Here is a 21,987-nt window from a genome sequence, read left to right as displayed (position 1 = left end):
AATAACGAAACCATTTGGTTTCGTTTTTTCAGTGTAGGCAGTGGTCCATTGGACCACTGCCTGCTCTGAAAAAACCTTTTTGCCCACATTCACAAAGGGGAAGGGGTCCTATGGGGACCCCTTCCCTTTTGCGAATGAGTTACCACCAGTGTGACACTGGTGGTAATTGCGAATTGCGATGCGAGTCGCAAATAGGAAGGGAACACCCCTTCCTATTTGCAAGTCGCATTCACAATTTGCGAGTCGGTACCGACTCGCAAATTGTGAATGTGCATCGCAGAAGGCTGTTTGCATGCCGCAAACTGCGATTTTCGCAGTTTGCACCATGCAAACGGCTTCCTACATCTGGCCCTTATTTCTTTAGGATCTTTCCCATAGCATGCATCGAGAAGATTGGTTGGTAGTTGTCAGGCGTTCTTAAGCAGGAGGCTGAATATTGCATGTTTCCATTTCTTTGAGACTTTCCCTGAAACAAGTGAGAGATTAAGTACTTCAACTATAGTTGGAAGTAGTACTTGCAGACCCTTGGTCAAAATATGTGGCTGGGCTGGGTCTAACTGTGAACCAGATTTAACCTTGCATTTAAGTGCAAGAACACTCTCCTCATTGATGACTGGAATAGACTCCAATTGCGTTGAGACTGGGGTAGGCAGAGAATTAACTAGTTGAAGTGAAGGTTGGGCTGGTTACATAGTAGTCATAGATGTCCATGACCTTTTTCTAGAAGAAGGCCCCTATATCATTGCACCGAGCCACAGTGGACAGAGGAAGGGTGCTACCCTGATCAACAGTAATGAGTGATTTGATGATCTTCAACAATTCCATTGGGGAATCTGAGGCCTGACTAATCTTCTCCTCCTAATAAGAGGCCTATGTTTTTTTAAAATTTTACTGTGGTAGTGCCTAATGGCAGATTTGTAATCTGTAGGCTGTGACCTATCTTGGACACTGGAATGCATCCATCTAGGGCTTGCACTGTCCAGTCTTCCCAGCGCCTATAAGCTTTGTCTGGGTTGTCTTCATGTATTGGTGAAGTGTCTTCTAGCGCTGCCATCCAATCATTGCATGAGAGTTTATCCCATCTGTGATCTAATCTCATAGAGGAATTGGTAACAGCTCTTGCCGAAAATTCTCAAGAGTGAATGGGATAAAATGGTGACCTGTTCAAGGCAAAGGCTAGGACATATTTCACTAAATCTTTGAATTGTTGCTCAAAATTGGATCGAGGGGGTGTCCTTTCTCATGTGTTGGGGCAACTACTTTTTGTGTTCGCTGAATGGCCTCCAAGTCCTGTATTAGTCATTTGGTAAATGGATTGTTAATCTCATCTAGGTATATGTTAAAACCTCCTAGGATTGTGAGATAACTTTTTTTGAGGGCTAGACTGGCTAGAACATCCGGCAAGGCTTCCATGAATTTAGTCATGAGCCAGGAGGTCTGTAGATTAAACCCCAGTAAAAGTGCAGGTTGGAGATAGCGGTATGACAAACTGGAAGTTTTCACAATGAGGGCCTGGTAGAGGAGTGGTTAGACATCTATATTTATCTTTTAGGATAATAGCGATTCCGCCCTCTATGCTACCTACACCATCAAGTCTGCAAATATGGTAAACCAATAGTAGGGCCATCAGAATGTCTGGACCTGCTCTCTCATGGAGCCTGTGTTCAGTAATAAACCTATCATTCAGCTGTTCCCCCTCTAGCATCAGTCTGATCTCTGTTTTATGACAGGATAGGGATCTACAGTTGACCAGGCCCATCTTCCAGTATTCCCTATCCATTAATGGGCATACAGTTATCTTTTGGGCCTTTTCCTGAGCCTTCCAGGAATAAATACAGGCAGAGAAATTATTTTCACTACTATCCATATTACAGGTGTGCATATCTGTGTACTAGGTAAGGGCCTAAGTGGCAAAGGATGTTGTGCAGAATTACTTATGGATATGTGGAAGTTTGGGCAGGGTTCCTGGCCACTGGTCCTGTTTGGGCGTATAGGGGCGCAGATAGGTTTACCTTTGGTGCGTCAGTGGTGCATTCGCACCCTAACTGCAATTATATGTCATGAGTGACTAACCAGTAGAGTGCCAACCTTCCGGCGACTCTATGGTTAGTGGAGTCACAGTACTGCTCTGTGATTCCCCACCCTCCCTTCTTTGTCAACAAGGTCCTTAGTAAAGTATTAATACTTATTTATCACACCAGAATAAAAAGATTAAAAGCAACTGATTTAAAAAAGCTTATAAAATTGCTCCACAAGTAAAAAAAAGTGTAACTGAGTTTTCCCACAGTGCAGCGCTCTCACCTGCGTGCCTACAACCCAGTCACCATTATATGCAGTGAGTTTCTAGCCACTAGAGCGCCAACCTTCCGGCGACTCTATGGATAGTGGGGGTCAAAGAACTGCTCTATGGTTCCCTGCCCTCCCTCTTTCATAAACAAGGCCCTGAGTAAAGTTTTAATACTTATTTATAACCCCAGAATACAAAGATTAAAACTGTTTTAAAAATCTTCTAAAAGTGCTACACAAGTAATAACAGTGTAACAGGGTTTCCCCGGGGTGAGGCACTCCACCTGTGCACCCAAGTCCCAGCTGCCATTATATGCAGTGAGTGACTAACCACTAGAGCGTCAACCTTTGGGCCATATGACTAAGGGCACAGGTTGAAGGCACCATATGGTTACAACAAGAAAATACCAACTTTCTAAAAGTGGCATTTTCAGAATTATGATTTAAAATCCAACTTTCCCATTAAAGAGGATTTTAAATTGCAATACTTTTGAGACCAGACGTGGCATTTCTACCTGTTCCCAATCAACTTTCAGCACTTATAAAATGTAATAGGGTAACCCAGTGTTATCTTATAGGAGAGGTAGGACTTACAGTAGTGGAAAACAAATGTAGGAGTTCTCTTACTATCAGGATATGTAAAACTTGAAAACACATGTTCTGCCTTTTAAGTACAATGCACCCTGCCCTATGGGCTGTATAGGGCCTACCATAGGACTCGTGTGCATTAAAAGTGAGTTGTAGGAGTGAGCACAAGCCTTTTAGCACTGGAGCAGTAGTAAAGTGCACAGAGCCCCGAAGCCTACAAAAACAAATTTCAGCTAGCGGAGGGGAGAAGGCAAAGAGTTTGCAGGAAGAGCACAACAAGGTTATTAGGTCTAACAACAAAGAACCCTGAAAGGAACACAAAAACAAAAGCTTAGTAGAAGAGTCAGACATTTACTAACACCTGGGATGCAGCAAGGAAAACATCCTTGTAGGAGATTTACAGCCATAACCCCAGTGCAAGAACGACCACACCCAGCAAACACTATAATAGCATCCCATTGTAATCAACATTAAAATTATCATTTAAAAACTGGAGGGCTAATTAAGGTTCGAGATAAAGGGAAGCTAAAATACAAAGAATGTATCAAAGTCAGAAGGAGACCCAACAGTGATTATTATCTCACCTTGTGGAAGGTCTAAAAGCTAATACCTAAACTTACCTTCGAAACCCTTACACCCAGTGCTTCAGATACTGTGAAGAGGCTTCGTCCAGAAGAGGACAGAGAAGAGGGGTTGGAACTCCTTGCAAAGCCACTCTTTGCATATTACTCACTCGCCAAGCAACTAGAGCCAAGCCCTCCTGATCCAAAAAAAGGGCCTTAATTCCTCGTGCATCTTCCCTCAGAATCCTGGGGAGGAGAGAATGCAATAAATGCAAACAGCAGATCAACAATAATAGACATTGACTTTAAGACTCCCTGCAGATGAATACAGGAATAGAACTGAGGAAAAAGAAGATTGGATCTGACCGAAGAAAGGCGAGTCACTGAAAACCTCAAACCAATTGCGAAAATGGAAGAGACTGACCTGTTGAGATATATATGCTTTGGCCGCCATATGTACTGCACATGACCACTGTCTCCCCTTTTAGAATTTTGTGTATGATTCAGAAGAGCTCTCTGGACTGAAATCAGTTCTTTCTAAACAAATTTGAACTGTGAAAAGCAACTTCCCTACCGCAGAAGTTAGTGCCTCCCAGCCAATACTGTTGGTAAACTTAGTCACCACCAACGACCAGTAAGGGAAAGTGATCTCAACCGACATATTGGTGGGTAGTATGACTTTATTTTTTTTCCGGAATAGGAGCAGTTTCTTGATGGTGTGTCCCACAGCAGGAAATACGGAATCAAAAGACCCAGACATAGCCTTATCCAATAGTACCACAAACATATCAACTGCCTAAGTAATGTTAATATGAATACAGAAGTTACTAAAGGAAAATCAGGCAACTACGAAAAAAGTCAACATTTGCTTCTGCGGCCGGATCCAAACCCTGGCTGAGCCATAATCCGGTGGTGACAGAAGGGAGAGAGGTGATTGCAGAATAGTCACTTTTACAGGAACGAGGAAGACAACGTCAATGGTTATCTGGAATCAAGCCCCAAAGAAACTCCCATTCCTAGTAGAGGAAGTAATGGAATCTGTGTGGGTTTATCAGAAAAGTATATTATTATGTAATAAACACAAAAACTGATGATAGAGTGAATGAGAGATTACAGAATTTTCAGTATCCATCTATAGCACAACACCACTTGAAATCTAATGGGATGGCATCCGTGGAAGGTGGAGCTTCGGACCATGTTACAGCCTAGACCCCTGAATCATCACTGGAACAGAAATCAGAGCTGCATCATTGAAAAAAGCCTTCCAGCTCTGCTGTTTCAAAGGTCAAGAGGTCTGAAAGATCTTGAAATCAGGAGAAAGAGTTGAGTAGTGGACTGCATACCCTATCCTGAAGGCGGCCAAAGAGCTGGGATCTGGTATAAACACATGCTACAGCTGGAGAAAAAAGCAGACAAACCCAGACTGCCCCCCCAAAAGCCTGTTGCCACCATACTTCATACAGTCATTGTTGACCGAAGGTGAAACCCGAACTAGCATCTCCGTAGTGGTGAGAAGGTGGGAACAGACGTGTCCCACAAGCATCTCTACATTACAGTCCAGTGAATCCTCACAAAAATCTAAACAAGTATGTATCTCAGCTCCCAACAATAGACTCTACCCAGCATATCGCCCCTGAGTGTAGGATTTGCTGTTTATCCACCTTGTCAGTCCGAAAAACATTGCCAATACAGACTACTCTGAATTGTTATGTTTGCAAACAACTGATCTAAAAACAAATACTGTGTTATCCCTCATACCCTTGCAGAGAAAGATGATGATGCTGAAACAGATGTTCTACCCAGGTGTGTACATTATTATAAGAGATCACACACACACGTAAATCACAGGAGAGTTTTTACAAACTTACAAACTAGGAGTTTGGAATTGTTAAACCGATTCCACCTAAACTTCGTTATTCTTATTCCGGATGCTCAAAATGTGAGACACCAACTCACAAAAACACAATTCTGAAAATATTTGCTCCATTGGGCAGAGAAAATACTGTGTGCATAGTAAAGTAAGATTGTGCCAGATTTTTTGTATTTTCCACCACTTCCGCCAAGTACTACAAACATGACTTTGTTGTTAATGAGAGAAAACACTCTGCTCCTATTGCCATACTACAGCTTCCATTGCTATCTTCCTTTCCTACTCCAAAGAGAAATAATGTGCATACTCAGCCTAGGGCAGCCCTATATGCAAGCCACCTGAACCCCCCTTTCATGGGGGTTTCTAAAAAAAAGAGAAGCCATAAAAGTTGCAAGGTGGACCTAACTACCACCTGGGTCGTCAACCAGACATTTGGTAGTGGCAGCTTTTGAACTTTGATCCTCAATTTACACCAAAGTGTCAGGGTCCTTAACAACTGTGCCAGACATAGCTCTCTTTTTTAAGTATGATTGAGCATAATTAAGGCAAAATAGGTGTTCTGGCAATGTCATCAAAATTGTTACTTAAGTAATAAACAAAGGCAGAAAGTCTTGAAAGACTATCGTTCTTTGCTGTATTTGTTGTCAGGTCAATTGTGAAGTCGCCTCATTTTACCATAACAGAAAGCAGTCCCTCCCAATTTTCCTCCTAGTTAACCCAGAGTATCACTGGGGAAATAAACTACAGAATGGCCCAGCTGCACTGCTTTTTCCAGACTGTATGGTCAGCACCATTCTGAATAAGAAGGTGGGCTGCCAGCATCACTTATTCTTGAACACTGTGAGACTGCACCACTGGCACTTTATAGGGAAAAAGTAGACTTGTGCACTGCCCTTGTCCTCATGTGAGCCTCTGCAACTGCTGCACTGGAAAAACACCTACAGAATAAGGATAAACGAAAGAGGAAAAACTCCTGGAAAGTAGTCTGAGCAGCAACTCCAATAATGAGAATCCTTTTACACTACTAAGGCCACATGTGAGGAACCCAGTCTTCTTGTGACTTTGAGCCTGCAGCAGGGCTAGGGGCCAGACAAAGCCAGTTCTGCGGGCATAAAATAAATGTAGGATGTGGCACAAGCCAAGCACCACTGCTACAGCATCACCATCTCTGCTCCTTGCTTGTAGTGAGAAGAAAACACTCCAGCACTGCTGGAGAATGAGGAACATGTCTAAGGATTGGCACCATAGGGAACAGAAAGTGCTAAAGGCACCAGTCATTTTTCATGTCCTAAGCACGAGTTGGCCAATTAAGAGATGGTGGTAAAATTCCCTTTTCAATGGATTTTTGCAAAATTATTTTTATATGTTGTGCCTGGCTAGAGGAGGCAGGGCTTCCCTCATCACATAAGGATAACAATGAGGAATGAGGAAGGAAATGAGAAGGTAATGGATGGTGCACTGAATTATGTATACAGATTGTGGTAAAGTGCCCTTTGTGGATGGTCATCCCCCGCTGTTTTGCTGCTTGATGCTGTTGATTTTGACCTGAAAGTGTACTGAGGCCTGCTAACCAGACCCCAGTAACTGCTTTTTCCCTTAAATTGTTGTACTGAGATTTTTCAAACCTAATTGTCTAGGACTTTACCACCTCTGTAAGGCCTTATTAAATGGTACCAGTGGTACACAGGGCAGGGATGGTAAAGGGGACACCAGGGCTGCAGCATTGATTGTGCCACCCTGTGTGACCCAAGTAAAAGCAAGGCCTGCAGAACTGTCATGTCAGCCTGCACGAACAGCTTGATAGCTCGAGCTCGACACCATGTGCAGGCAGAGTCCCTTTACTGCCCATAACACAGTTCAATCACTCCTATAGCCCAGAAAGCAGGGTGCACTGTGGTGTGAGTGTAGACGTATAAGCACAAGCATTTATGACCCTGTGATAGATAGCATTTAAACCTTGATACTACCAGAACTGACCAGCGGTCCATAGGATAACAGTGAGCTGGCACCAGGGCAGACCCCAGATGTCCAGCTCCAGGATGGCACGACCGATTTCCCTCATGTTTGGTGTCAAACAGTGTGGTTTCTAACCCTGAGCATGATTCCTGTGCCCAGCATTAGCTACCATGTACCCTGGTGAAGTCCTTAGAGGATGCCCATCAATATACCAGCTTTCTCATGCCTTACTCATGCCTTCCTGTGCTTTCCTGAGCCATTTGCTGCCAAGACAAGAGTCCGCTTTCCTACTCGTCATGCTAACACTTCCCCCAGGATGGATACTAAGGACCTGGGCATTAAGGTGGTAACACCTCCGCCTTCCCAGGAGGGCTACTGTTTACAGCAGGTGTCTCCAACCAGTCAATTACGAGCTACCTGTAGCTCCCAGACACCTTCAGAGTAGCTCACAGCCTGGAGTTCATTTTAAATCAGAATAGGGTCACATTTTTCCTTTTAAAGTTAAAGGAAGGCTGTGTCCATTTAACAATATCATCATCCGGCTGCAAATAGCAGAGCCTGAAAAGTAGCAGTGTTAGAGTCAAATTTATGACCTTGGTCACAGAGGTGAAGAACTGAAGCACTAGGCTGTTTAGCTCTTAAATGAATGTCCTGGTCAGCTGAACATTGGAGGGGAGGTGGTAACAAAATGATGCTTTTAATTCGGGAAAAATTAAAATTAAATGTTACCTTATGATTAAGTTAACTTTTCATTTTTATTTTGACAATTTGTTTTCAAAGTGTTGCATTCACAACAGCAGGTCTCTTTTTCTCAGTGGTCAGTAGACCACTGTGCCATATTTATGACTGAAATATAGTCTACTTGGAGAAAATTAAGGTGCAGAAATGATTTCCACATTATGAACATTTTTGTACTTCAAATTTCTCCAATTTAAAAAAAAAGTTTGAATGTTTGTGTTATACATGTAACGGTACCAAATATGACAGTCTCTCAGTTACCCATACCTATATATCCCATTCATACGCACACATGTTCATACGTATTCAAAGACCCCGCTCTCACTGACAAACACAGGGCAGCACCTAGTCAAAGTATTTTAGTCAAATCAGAGTATCTGGCTCTATTGACATGAGGCTTGTAGTCAAGGAAGCTGGGTGTGAGGGTGACTGCTAATAATGCACAACGTGTTTATCCTTCAGTAGTGCACACTGATTTTTACTGATCAGAAGTAGCTGTTGCTACAGAAAAGGTTGGAGAACCCTGGTTTACAGTGATCAAGGCAGGGAGCCTCAAAGGCATTTATCACCTTTGATGTGTAATCTCTTATTCCCCACTCAAGGACAAAGCCTTCCCGCCCTGGCCAGGCTGACAGGCAGGAAAATGAGTTATCCAGGAGACCTGCACCACCCAAAAGGCTAACCACACCCTTAGTGGGTCTGTACAGCCCAGGGAAGGTTCTGCTATGTTGGCAAACCTTAGAATTAATGGGTTCTGAGTATAAAAGTGACATACTCCCACAGGAAATTCAGGGGCGGACTAGCTGGAGGGACCAGTAGCCCATTAGTCACTGTCCCTCACACCCTTAACACTCAATAAAACAGAATTTAAGGGGTTCTCCTGGCACCAGAACCTCATTCCTGAATTTATATCCAAGAAGATGGTTGGGTCCAAACTCGGGTGGCGTGATGGGCAAACAAATGATAGATTAAGCCCAGATCTTTGTGACTGTTTACATTATTCAGCATTCCGTCCATCATCTGTTCTTTTTGCTTTTGTCACTCTGGTGGGAAGGGTATGCCCAGACATGGGTCCCATGCTCACTGAGCCAGTGGATTCAAGCTAGCCTGGCTGATGAAGGGTGATAGTCTGAAATCGGTCCCAGGATGCTTGTTTCCAGTTCAGGGAGGACCTGGCTTGGCAGTTCAGGCTGGACTGTTCCCATGGGGACAAGGTCAAGACTGATTTGCATATGGCTGATTCCAAACTGGAGTGGCGTGGTGGGCAAAAAAATGATGGATTAAACCCAGATCTTTGTAATTGGCTGTGAATGTTTTCATTGTTGAGCATTGCGTCCATCATCTGTTCTTTTGCTTTTGGTGCCCTAAGTGGTAAGGGTATGCCTAGACATGACTGCCGTGCTCACTGCACCACTAGATTCAAGCTAGACTGGCTGAGGAAGGGTGATACCCTGAAACTGGTCCCAAGATGCTTGTTTCCATTCCAAGGAGGACCTGGCTTGGCAATTCAGGATGGGCTGGTCCCATGTGGAACAGGGTCAAGACTGATTTGCATGTGGCTGAGTCCAAACCGGGGTGACAAGGTGGGCTAAAAATTGATAAATTAAATCCAGATCTTTGTAAATGGAGGGTGAATGTTTGCATTGTTCAGCATTCTGTATGTCATCCATTCTTTTTGCTTTTGCCGCCCTATGTGGGAAGAGTATGCCCAGATGTGGGACCCACGCTCACTGCACCACTGGATCCAAGCTAGCCTGGCTGATGAAGGGTGATACCCTGAAACCGGTCCCAGGATGTTTGTTCACAGTACAGGGAGGACCTGGCTTGGCAGTTCAGGCTGGACTGTTACTATGGGGAACGGGGTCAAGACTGGTTTGCATATGGCTGGGTCTAAACTGGGGTGGTGTGGTGGACAAACAAACTATGGATTTGACCTAGATCTTGTGACTGGGGGTGAATGTATGCATTGTTCAGCATTTCGTCAATCATCTGTTCTTTTTGCTTTTGTCACATTAAGTGGGAAAGGTATGGATAGACAGGGGTTCTGTGCTCACTGCGCCACTGAATTCAAACTGGCCTGGCTGATGAAGGGTGATACACTGACATCAGTCCCAGGATGCTTGTTTCCGGTCCAGGGAGGACCTTGCTTGGCAGTTCAGGCTGGACTATTCCCGTGGGGAACAGGGTCAAGGCTGATTTGCATATGGCTGGGTGCCAACTGGGGTGGCTTGGTGGGCAAAAAATTAAGGATTAAACCAAGATCTTTGTGACAAGGGGTGAATGTTTGTATTGTTCAGCCTTCTGTCCATCATCTGTTCTTTTTGTTCTTTTTGCTTTTAAATCCAAGAAGAGGCACAAAGAAGACACTGTCACCAACAACAGGGCTTAGGAATATGCCACAGTGCAAAGAGAGGGCACTTAAGTGCCCAGAGCAGACCATATACTGAAACTGTGTGATTGACATGTGCTGGTGGTGAAAACTTGCTGCTCCCAACAAGAGGGACTCCAGTGGATGCTAGAAACAAAAGTAAACTCCCCTGACTGGTGGGACCAGTCGCCTGCAACCTGCAGAAGAATGCTCATGCTGTATCACAAGAAGTGCAACCTGTTGAGCCCCTTGTGAGCCCAAAGAAAGTTGGTGACCTGCACCCCGGGAGTTGTAGAGAGGCTCTAAATACGTTTTGAGCCATTACTCCATTCCGGAGGACCTGTAGTCAACGAAGTAACGACAGACTACTTTTGCTCCTGCCAAGGCTTGCCCGTCGCCAGCCCGGTAAATTACCCCATTTCAGACAAGGTCATATGTGAAATTAAACTTGCTTTCTAGAAGCATCTTACTTGGTGTCCATACAAAATATTTCGACTTTTTATATCCTCAAATTTATCAGGCCTGGGACAAGGAGGAAGGATGATGGGTAATGAAATAATTACTTACTGGTAATCTCAGTTACCCTGAATCATAGTCCACCTCTTCCCACTTCAGTTTCCTTCCCGCCTTCCCTCATTTTTGCACCTCCTATGAGATTAATTTTACTTGATTCAAATAGGAGTGGGGGAGGGAATGGGAACATTATAGCTACCTTGATGTGAAATAATAGAAAGTGGGCTGGCATCCTTGTTTCTTTTACTTTAACTCATATAAAATCCTGTGGGAGGCTCGGCTTCTCAAATATGTGAGGACTCGGACGCGGAGCACTATGATTCAGGGTAATGAAGATTCACAGTAAGTAATTGTTAGACCTGTGGTCTTCCCTCAAACTTTCTGCCTTACTCCTCCACTTTTCTGACCTCATTTTTGCTGGTATTAGGACTCTGCACTTTTTGCCACTGCTAACAAGTTCTAAAGTGCTCCCTCCTCTAAGTATTTTAACTGTTTATCCCCAATTGGCATACTTACCTTATGTCCCTAGTAAAGTGTTTTTTTATGTACCTAGGTGCCGGTAAATTAAATTATATTAGTGAGCTTGCAGCACTGGTTGTGGCACCCAATTAAGTCACCCTTTTAAAACATGTCCCAGGCCTGCCATGACAGTGCCTAAATGTGCAATTTTAAACTGCCAATTCGACCTGGCAAAATAAACCTTTTGCCAGGCCCACACCTTCCTTTCTAAAACATGTTATTTGTAGGGCACGCCCTGAATAGAGTGAAGTATAATTAGGAAGTACTTTTAGATTGTACATGTCCTGACAGTGAAACTTCTTAAATTTGTTCCTCACAACTGTAAGGCCTATCTCTCCTATAGGATGAAATTGGAGTTGCCTTATAATTTGTAAGTATAATTTTCAAATAGGAAGCGATGACTGGTTCATGTTTAGTGCCTCTGAAATCACAATTTAAAATCCTAACATATGGTGAAGTTGGATTTCAAATTGCAATTCTGAAAATGCCACTTTTAGAAAGTTGGCATTTTCCTACCTTAGCCATTTGGTACCTGCAGTCTGTCTCTTGTCACATGACTGAATGTAGTTGGCAGTTGGGATTTGTGTATTCCTCCTAGACAGTCACATCCAATGGGAGCTCAGGTGCACTGGTTGGGCAATCACTGGTAGAATGGCAGATAGGAGGTGTACACTTCCTCAACTTATACTTGAATAGACTGTGTACTGTCCAGACATAAAGTGCCTAACAACACTGCATTGTCACTTCAGTCAGCTTGGAGCCAAGGCTGGGGAGGCAGGGAATTCCTTCCACTTCAAGGCCACTGTCTAGAAGCTTTTCCCACCTTCCAGAACCAGGTAGCCAGGGTATAAAAGATGGACCTCAGACACCACCACTACAGTACACTTCTGGACCTATAGATACTCGGCCATAAAGAGCTGCTGTGTTGCTACAAGGACTGCCAATCTGCTGGACTGCTGTTCTGAAGGACCTGCTGCCCTTCTGTGCTAACCTGCTGCCTGCTGCGCTCTTGACTGGGTGAGAAGGACTGGACCTATATCTCTTGACTACAGAACCCAAAGTAACTCTCCAAGGGCTAGGTGGCTGGCCTCCTAAATTGAGGGCTCAGGGACACACCAGGCTTACAACAACCTTGAACTCAGCACCAAGACTCCACCCTCCCAAGTTGTATCACCCCAGTCCTAGGCCCTTGGAAGTGGGCCTGAAGGTGCTTCTGTGAAGCCTTGCTGTGGTCCTCATCAGGACCGACACGAAGCAGCACAAAGCCTCTCCGCACAGATGCTGGTTCATTGGAACCAATGCAAAGCGACAACAAGCCCCGGAAAGCCTCGCCGCACATCTGGCCTGGACTGATGAAAGAGGTGCCAAGCCCCACTAAGACCTGCCGCACTGTTTCTTGGGACCAACACTGGATGACGAGAAGCTGCAAAACCACCACGCAGACCGCACACCAGGATTTACGGTACTGTATTCAGCTGTCCCAAGTGAGTCCCTGTAGCCAGCCCATGCTCCATTGTGGTCAGTGACTTTGTCCCTGTCTAGCACGACCAAATTACCACAGTTGACGATTTGTTTTTTTATGCACTATCTTGAGTGAAATCTTTAAAATTCCATATATTTGGTTCTACTGATTTGATTTTTGTCATTTTGGTCTTGTTTTATTTATTAACTTAAGCTATATTCTTTTAACATGATAGGGCACCTTTTTGTGTGGCACTTTCACTATTTTATTGTTTGAAGTGTTGCAGAAATACTTCACACATTTCCTCTAAGTTAAGCCTGACCAGCCTGTGCCAAGGTACCTGGGCGGTGAGCATAGGTTAGTTTGGGATTTGCTTGTACCTTTCCTTGACGAGGATTGTGTCTGCTGCTTAAATAGGGCTCACACCCCTGTCAACCAGTAACCCAGTTTCTGTCAGTAATTATTTAATCCGATGTTCTCAGTTCTGATAGATTTCATTTCTTAGTCCTCCCATCATTGAAGATGTTGTGTTATGACATGAATAGAACTTACTTGATCCATTGCTTAATGTGTCAACATTATTTTGTGCATTTGGGCTTTGAGCAGGATAACTTTTGGTCATATTCAGAAGGATGCCTGCCATATTTTTTTTTTAATGACCACCGGGAATTCCAATACATTACATACTCTTGATGTTGGTTTTCAGTAATATGTTCAGTAGAAACATTTATCTCGTATTTCAAATGTTGTATGGTACTCTGTAGGCAGACCAGTGAAAGGTCAGCCTGCACAGCTCTCCATGCTTATACTCTTTCAATGTTGTGCACTTCTCTTTTAGACATAGTGTGCATGGACAAAGTGGAAGACATTCTCCGCCTGCTACAGTCAGATCCGTGTGGACGAAGGGACCATAGGTGGATTGTGCAAAAGTATATTGAGAGACCATTGCTGATTTACAACACAAAGTTTGACATTAGGCAGTGGTTTCTCGTCACTGACTGGAACCCCCTGACGGTCTGGTTCTATAAGGATTGCTACTTGAGGTTCTCAACACAGCATTATACTTTAGACAACTTAGAGAGGTAAGGAAGGATAGTCACTGAATGAAAGTATTTGATAAATATAACCCTCAACATGTTTTCCTTTTGCTAATATACCCATTTCATGATGTTATATTTGTTCATATATATTACATTTATTACGCAGCTGCGTTCACCTTTGCAATAACTCCATCCAAAAGCATTTTAAGAACTGCTCAGAGCGCAATCCACTTTTGCCAAGGCACAATATGTGGGGAAGTATGAAGTTCAAGGAATACTTACATGACAGAGGATTTGGTGGCATGTGGGACAGTGTTATCTACCCAGCTATGAAAAATGCCATCACATATACTGTGAGAATGGCGCAAGATACAGTTGAACCACGGAAGAATAGCTTTGAGCTGTACGGAGCAGATTTCATACTTGGAGAAGACTTCAAACCCTGGCTCATAGAAATCAACTCTAGTCCAACCTTGTTCCCTTCCACTCCAATCACAGCACACCTTTGCGCTCAGGTGCAGGAGGATCTCATCAAGGTTGTCATTGACAGGCAGACTGACAAGAGCTGCAATACTGGCAAATTTGAACTTCTCTGGAAACAGGTGAGTGTGTGTTCATAATATTTTTTAAATGCATCTCGAACCCCTGCCAATAATTTGTGAAGATTTGTTAAATCACATCATTACTTATGGCTATTGTTAATGTACTAATGTAAGGGAACATTAGTTAATGCTACTGGCTAATGTATTATATGTGTGTCTGAGACTTGTCCTGACCAGGGATGTTTAACTTTGATCCACAAGGGGAGCATCCAGGAAAGACTTTCTGAATTAACAGTGATGTCCAGAAAAGACTTTCTGAATTAACAGTGAGGACAATATGGCTCAATCAGATAACATTTCTGACTCACATTTTCTTGATCTGCTTCTCATGAGCTGAAATCCTGGCAAGGCTAATTCAGCCTGCCATACGTTGGAGGTCAATATATTGAATACCAACAAATTAGATAATATTAACACCTTCATTGCTTAGAAGCAACAGAGGTGTGTCATAAAGCACTATGCAAAGTCAAGTTTTTATTGTTGCATTACTGATTCATAGTTAGATTATGTGTACATGTATCTACTGTGGGCATCGTGCAGAGCTCCTGTGGGCCAATGTTGGACACTCCTGCACTGGATACAGTAGGTACGATTGATGGGCTATCATATTTGATCTGTTCTCATTAAAATGGTAACATACACATGCATAAGGGGAAACTCTAATTTTCAATTTAGGCTTGCAGTTCAAAAACAAGATGAGAAAACTAATGTTGAAGTTGCTTGCAGAGCGAGAGTTCTAATTAGCAGTTGGAATATTCTGTTTGTAATGGAAAGTTTGTATGTAGTATGTGTGCTTTGAGAATCCAAAGTTTGTTCTTTTTTGCAAGCAATCTTGATTGACATGTTTCGGTCAGGTCAACCAAAACCCATTGCTTATTACAATACATTGGAATTCTGTACATTCCTCTGAAGTGATCACTCAAACTTCTCTTGTATGTCAACAGTGCGAAAACTTTCAGTGGAGAAGAAACAGAAGCATTGATTACTTCTCAACATTTTGCAATTGGGTGGTGTTCACAAATTATGTATGGACATTGATGATGTAATTCTTTAAAGAATAAAAATATTTCTTGTAGCACATGTCCACTTAGGTTTGGTCTCATCACCTGCATGTTGTAGTTTCCCCAGGCATCTCTTCTGTCACTATACGGTTCGTCCTATAGTTGGACAGACTGGAAGAAGTGTGGGCATGTTATGCCATTTCTTCCCAACAGTATAATTCTGTCTCTCAGTTATATGTTCGATTATCACCTACTTAGTTCACCAAAATAGAGATTATGTATTAGTGAAACTAGTTGTTCTCACACTTTAACATATTAAACCAATCCAAGATATTGCTTTAGTATTTGTATCACCTACATCGGAAGTGGCTTTACAGCAGTTTGTGTGGATGGGGAGAGAATTATCCAGTGGGAACCCCCAAAATGAATTCTGTGTTTTTTCAGGAAAATGTCTGCCTTTCTATATTGGGATCTAACACTAAAAAAACATTTTCCTACTTTATCTCCTATAGCAAACTGAACACATAATCTTAGTAAATGCTAGTAGGAGCACGTCTTCTTCGGTTAGACTAGCTGCAGTCTCACATAAATCATGTTTGCTTCTTCAAGTTGTCCAAATTGCCATCACTCTGTTTTTTCCTAGAGCCCAAAGTTTGATCACATTGTTCCATTCCTCAAATATCTTCACTCTCTTAGCATGAAGGTACGCATTTCATACCTAGGCCTGATTAGTTTATAAACATTTTTTATGTTCAATTGATTTTTAGTGTACAGTACTTGTCTTTGTATATGAATTTGTGGTTTTAAAAAAAACAACCTTACATTAAGGACACTGATTCATGGGAATAAACCTGCATTTGTTAATTCATGTTTTGCATGTTCTTAATCATCTTTTCAGGTGTGATACCAGAATATTGTTGGCTTACTTTCGTTTGTAAATAGTGTGTCCTAAATATCTACAAAAAAAATTCTCATTATTGTTCATAATAGAAGATCCACACCGAATGGGGTAATATTTTTTTGAATTTTATTAAGGACACAATATTCATGTCAGAGGCTATTGCTGTATACACTATTTTGATATGGATTTCTCCCACACATCCTCTTTTTTCAAAAGAACAAAACATTAATTCCACATTTGGGGTCCCGAGAGTGATGTAAAATGGATATCATACAGCACTACCATTTTAAAAAGACTGTGTCCTGCATCTGACACTTCCTCAGCCAATGGATAAGTTGATGCTCCTTTCTGTACTATGGAAGAGTTCTAATGTGAACAGTGCAATGTACTTTCTTCAAACCACCACCAGCACACACCTTTAGAATGCGTACTTGTTCTCTGTAAGGTAGCAAATTTCTGGTGAATAAAAAGAAAAGTAAACTGAAAGCATCTCTGGACCTCAAACATTTCAAAAGATTACTTAATGCCTTCATGAAAAGCTATGAAAAAGGAGTTCTTTAATACAGACTTCTCCACTCTAAGATCAGAATTATTGAGGCTGTGCTCTTGATCCTAGAATTATTGCATTGTTCTGGATATTCCATTGTTCTAACTGTGCCAGGTCTTGTTTTCTTTCTTTATTTTGTGAGGAAGCATGTTTCAATTTTTTTTGCAAATTTACTTTTAAGTCTTACCTCAATTTCACAAAATGTTATTCTAAATAACCCCAGATTATGTGTGCAGTCAGCACGTCTGTTCACCGTCTGGCCATCTCCACTTAGGCACATGGTTTAATTCTCAGGCAAATTATTTCATCTCACTCGGCTTTAGTGCCTATTGTTGCCTAACTGTGAGCCTATAAAAATTGCTAGATCAATGACTCTTTTATCTTTTACATCTTGGTGAACTCTGTAAAGCCTCGTCATTGTGAAAATGTTAAAGGCCCATTAATGACTGCTATTTACGCCTGTAAGTTTGGTTCACTCGAGCAAAAGTTGGTTTTGCACTCATAAAAGTATTTACTCACATGAAGATTTTTGTGTGAGCAAAATTACTCAAAGGGCTGGATGTAGGCGAGAAGTGGTAGTTACAGAGTTGGAGTGCCTTGTGGATTTGGGCATACCCACAATCTTACATGTTGAATGCTATTCACCAACTTTTCTCCAACTCGTACCAAGTCTATCAAATGTAATAAATGTATTCTTGATAAGGACAAGAGTAATACTTTCCAGGGTGCAAATGGGCTTTCTCTTCCTTTTCCTAAAATATGGGGTGTTATAAAAGGATATTCTCTGTGTGGAAAGATACTCCCACCCAGGTGAGAAATTGGAAGACATGTTTAACCTGTACATTTGCGCTTACATTCGAGTATAGAATCCACAACGTTTGCCAAGAATGTGGCTTCCAGTCCTCTCTAAACTCTTGTGAATTCATTAAATTTAGGAATCCACACAAATGGAAGGTCAAACAACTGAGGAGGAGAGGATGGGGCGTAATGGCCAGAGCTGCTCACATTGGAACATGAGCACCATCTACTCCAGAGCCCCTACAGACCCCTGTCCTCACCACATTTTCAACAAGGCTAACACATCAATCACACCCGAGCTCTGACACACTCTCAACTGTTCCATAGAGACAGCCACTTTCCAAGAGGACTGGAATCAGGCTTCAGGAGCAGTCACAGCATGGAGATCGCCATCCTTGCCGCCACGGATTACATCTGCTCGCTCTCCGACCGCGGCCATACAACAGCCCTCATCCTACTGGACCTATTGGCTGCCTTTGACATGGTCTCACACTTCACTCTCTGCTCCAGGCTCTACACAGCCAGCATCCCCGGAAAGGCCCTAGGGTGGATACGCTCCTTCCTGCTGAACACAGAGAACCTACTAAAGTCAGCTGCGCAGTTCCACAGGGCTCTTCCCTGAGCCCCACACTCTTCTACATCTACATGGCCCCACTCTCATCCATCATCAGGGTCCACGGACTGAACATCGTCTTCTAGGCCAATGATACCCAACGATACCCAGCTAATCATCTCACTGACTGAAAACCCCACTACTGCCAAGAAGAACTTCCACAACGGGATGGAAGCCATCGCCGCCTGGATGAAGGATAGCTGCCTTAAGCTCAAATCTGACAAGACCAAGGTCCTCATCCTGGGACCATCCATATCAGCCTGGAACAACTCTTGGTGGGCACCAACCCTCTGCATACCCTCCCCACCCCAACAAACCACTCACACAACCTCAACATCATCCTGGACTCATCGCTCACCATGACCCGCCAAGTCAACTCAGTCGCATCCTCCTGCTTCCACACACTCCAACTTCTCCAGAAGCTCTACAAATGGATGCCAAAGAACAGCCGCAAAACTGTAACCCATGCCCTAGTTACCAGCAGACTTGACTATTGCAATGCCCTCAACGCAGGTACCACCCAGAAGACCCTCAAGAAATTACAGCACATCCAAAACGCCTCCGTCAGACTCATCCTGGACATTTTCCGCTGCAAAAATATCTCCAATAAACTAAGAGACCTCCACTGTCTCTTTATCGAGAAGAGAATTAACTTCAAGCTCCTCGTCCACGTTCACAAGGCCCTCCACGATCCAGGACATGCCTACCTCAACCACTGCATCACCTTCTACTCCCCCACCAGACCTCTCCGCTCAGTTCAACAAGCACCTCTCACCTTACCCCACATATGGAAGACCTCGGTTGGTGGGAGATCCTTCACCTACCTCACAGCAAAGAGCTGGAACACCCTGCCCCTTCACCTCAGTCAGTCAGTCACCATCGTTACCCTAATTCGGGAAGGACCTTAAAACCTGACACTTTCTCTGAAGCTCAGAGGCATACCCGCTTAGTGCTTTGAGATCCTTATGGGTGAGTAGTTGCGCTTTACAAATTCTGATTGATTAAATGATTGATTGGGACTGGAGAACCAAGTTTGAGTATCCGCATTGGCTTAACATCATGTAATTCTGGACAAATCACTTGATCTCCCTGTGCCTAAAAAAATGACTGTCCCTGTGTGGTGTTGCTGGTGGTCATATAAAGCGCTCCAATACCTTTGGTTTCAGTTTGTGCTATATAAAAAGGAAAACAAATGTTTTTATGTGTTTCTGATTATTCTTAGCCACAAACTGTTATAATTTGTAAACGTGTACATATTTGTGTATTGGAACAACAGTAAGCAATTAATGCTAAGCTTCCATCTCACTGTATTTTTACGGAGCGTTCTTCCTAGTAGTAAATGCATTAATGAACCTTCCATTTTATACATTTATATTTCATACATATGGATACATAATTGTAAATGACTGTGCTATTGTAAACTGGCAGCCAAAAGGTTTATCTCGTAGAGTGTTGGGCCTCCCAATCCAGTGTACAAAATAAACATGAAAGCTTGTAGTATTTTTCCTCCAAACAACTGATCCTGGGTGCTGAGCGATAGGAGTTCCACACCCGTGCACCTCCATTAATAGTTGGCCACACATCTGACCTGTTAGAAACAGGTGGGGGAAGTCGCTGCCCGGATTTTACAGTGTCTGTTGAGAAGCAAAAATTGCAGTGGGCCTTACAATTCTGCTACCAGAGCTCTTATGCTGCGGGCCAAAAGGTATCCTGTAGAATTCCCTAGCCAGGTGGGTGGGCAGCTCCCTTCATCCAAGTATTCAGGAGCGACCCCAGTCCTCTGATTATCACAAAAGGCATCACCTTCCATTTCAAGCGGACTTTGCGTCATGATTATAACTCTGGATTCGTATTTCACGATGGTCTGTCTTCAAGAGTTATGTTTTCTAGAATCTGGAACCCAGTTATCTAAGCACTTACAACGCTAAAAAAAGGACTGCATAATGTAACATTATTGCTGCCGAGTTCATTTCCGATCAAAGCAGGAAATGTGTTAGGGGAAGTTGCCTTTGCCTCTCTCCAGTGCGTATGCCAACCTTGTCGTGTTATGTAAATTATTGTAAAATTATGGCACGGTAAATCTGCTGAAGGCATTTAAAACAGATGAGCCTACTTTTAGAAGCCACTGTACTGAAATGTTTGAAAATGTCCCTAACAAATGTCCAAAACATTTTAATTGGCATTTAATTAAAAATTAGGTATGCATGGTTGCATGACTTTCTAATGCAAGTGAATACAACACTCTCTGAAATGATGTCCATTAACATTGTGTAAGCGATAGTTTTAGAAAAGTGCTACTTTGCATAAAGTATTTGGAATTTTTAAATGTGGTTGTTCTTGGTTGAATATACATTGTTGAATGTGATTGGACATACCACATGTGGTAATTGTCTGACAATTCTGAGCTATTCGAAGAAAAATGAATGCATGCACATTTTTCATAGGATTTGCAACTCATATTAATTAACTTTGGAGAAATATTTTAGTCTTCTGCTGGGATCTAAATCTTAATAGTCTAATGTTGTTCTTTTTTAATATTCACAGCCCATTGTAGAATTACCAACGTCTAATGGCATTAGCCTTTTGATAGAAGGATCGGAAATTAAGAGGCCGAGAACACAGCCCATTGCCATACCTACATTGACGTTTACCGGGCATTTATCAGGTGCTGTGCAGCAGAGAGCTAAATATAATCTACCTGCCCAAGAAGAGCAAATAGCAGGTTTAAGTAAGAGTCTAAAATGTAAATCCAATGTGTATGCGAAAAAAGAAAGATTACTGCTCTGTAGTTCGTCTGCACCAGCCAAGTGTGCACCAGTGAACAGTCCAAAATCAAAAGGTACACCTTTGCAATCTGTGCTTAAAATTGATAAGTCTGGCCTGCCTTCATTCAAGACATATCAAATTCTGAACATTCCAAAGGTGAAACAGAAGATACTGGCTACAACTTGTGTGGTGGATAAGCCCGAAGCAGACGCTGCTTCTGTGAATGCAAATGCAGTTGACTGGACAGTGCTTCAGCCCTCAAATATTTCAGGTAAGTGCCAAATGTAAAATATTTTGCAATGATATTTTAATATTGTGTTACATCAGTTATTTAACAATGTAAACCCCTGCCGGGGTCATTTGTAGAGAATGCATCTGTCATTTGCATGGCCCTATAGTTCTTTTCAAAACTTGATAACCTGGCAGTAGCTGTGATAATTTGTTGTCATTTGGTTGGGTCAGTGAAATTCAATCTGTATAGTGTATGGTGTATTGCCACTTTTCATTCATTCAGTGGGATGACTACAAATTGTCTGATGCTGAAGTGAGTAATTGTTGGGTAAACATGGGTGCCTTAGAACTTTGCTGGTAAAAGTGAGTCTGCTGTTTGGTAGCATTGTAAGTGTTAGACCTGTCTTCCCTCAAACGTTTGCCTCACATTTTTTGCTGATTTCCTTTTGTTCACCTCAGGACTCTGAGCTCTTTACCACTGCTGACCAGTGCTAAAGTACATGTGCTCTCTCCCCTAAACATGGCTAATTGGTACATCCATAATTGGTGTATTTAATTTACCTATAAGTCCCTAGTAAAGTGCACTAAATGTGCCCAGGGCCTGTATATTAAACGCTACCAGAGG

The 21,987-nt window shown here is 42.6% G+C and overlaps 1 protein-coding gene across 1 annotated transcript in view; it reads left to right on the top strand.

Annotated features, from left to right (window-relative positions):
- The window catches only part of TTLL8 (tubulin tyrosine ligase like 8), a 305,753-nt gene that overhangs the window by 179,089 nt on the left and 104,677 nt on the right, over positions 1-21,987 (top strand). Inside the window, exons 13-15 of the mRNA XM_069227565.1 lie at positions 13,702-13,945; positions 14,070-14,505; positions 20,910-21,402. Of these exons, the coding sequence (XP_069083666.1) occupies positions 13,702-13,945; positions 14,070-14,505; positions 20,910-21,402 (1,173 nt within the window). The remainder of the gene's footprint in view (positions 1-13,701; positions 13,946-14,069; positions 14,506-20,909; positions 21,403-21,987) is intronic.

This window comes from Pleurodeles waltl, chromosome 4_1 (genome assembly GCF_031143425.1).
Source record: "Pleurodeles waltl isolate 20211129_DDA chromosome 4_1, aPleWal1.hap1.20221129, whole genome shotgun sequence".
Taxonomy (NCBI): domain Eukaryota; kingdom Metazoa; phylum Chordata; class Amphibia; order Caudata; family Salamandridae; genus Pleurodeles; species Pleurodeles waltl.
Note: the sequence above shows the minus strand (reverse complement) of the source record. Positions and strands in the feature narration are given on the sequence as shown.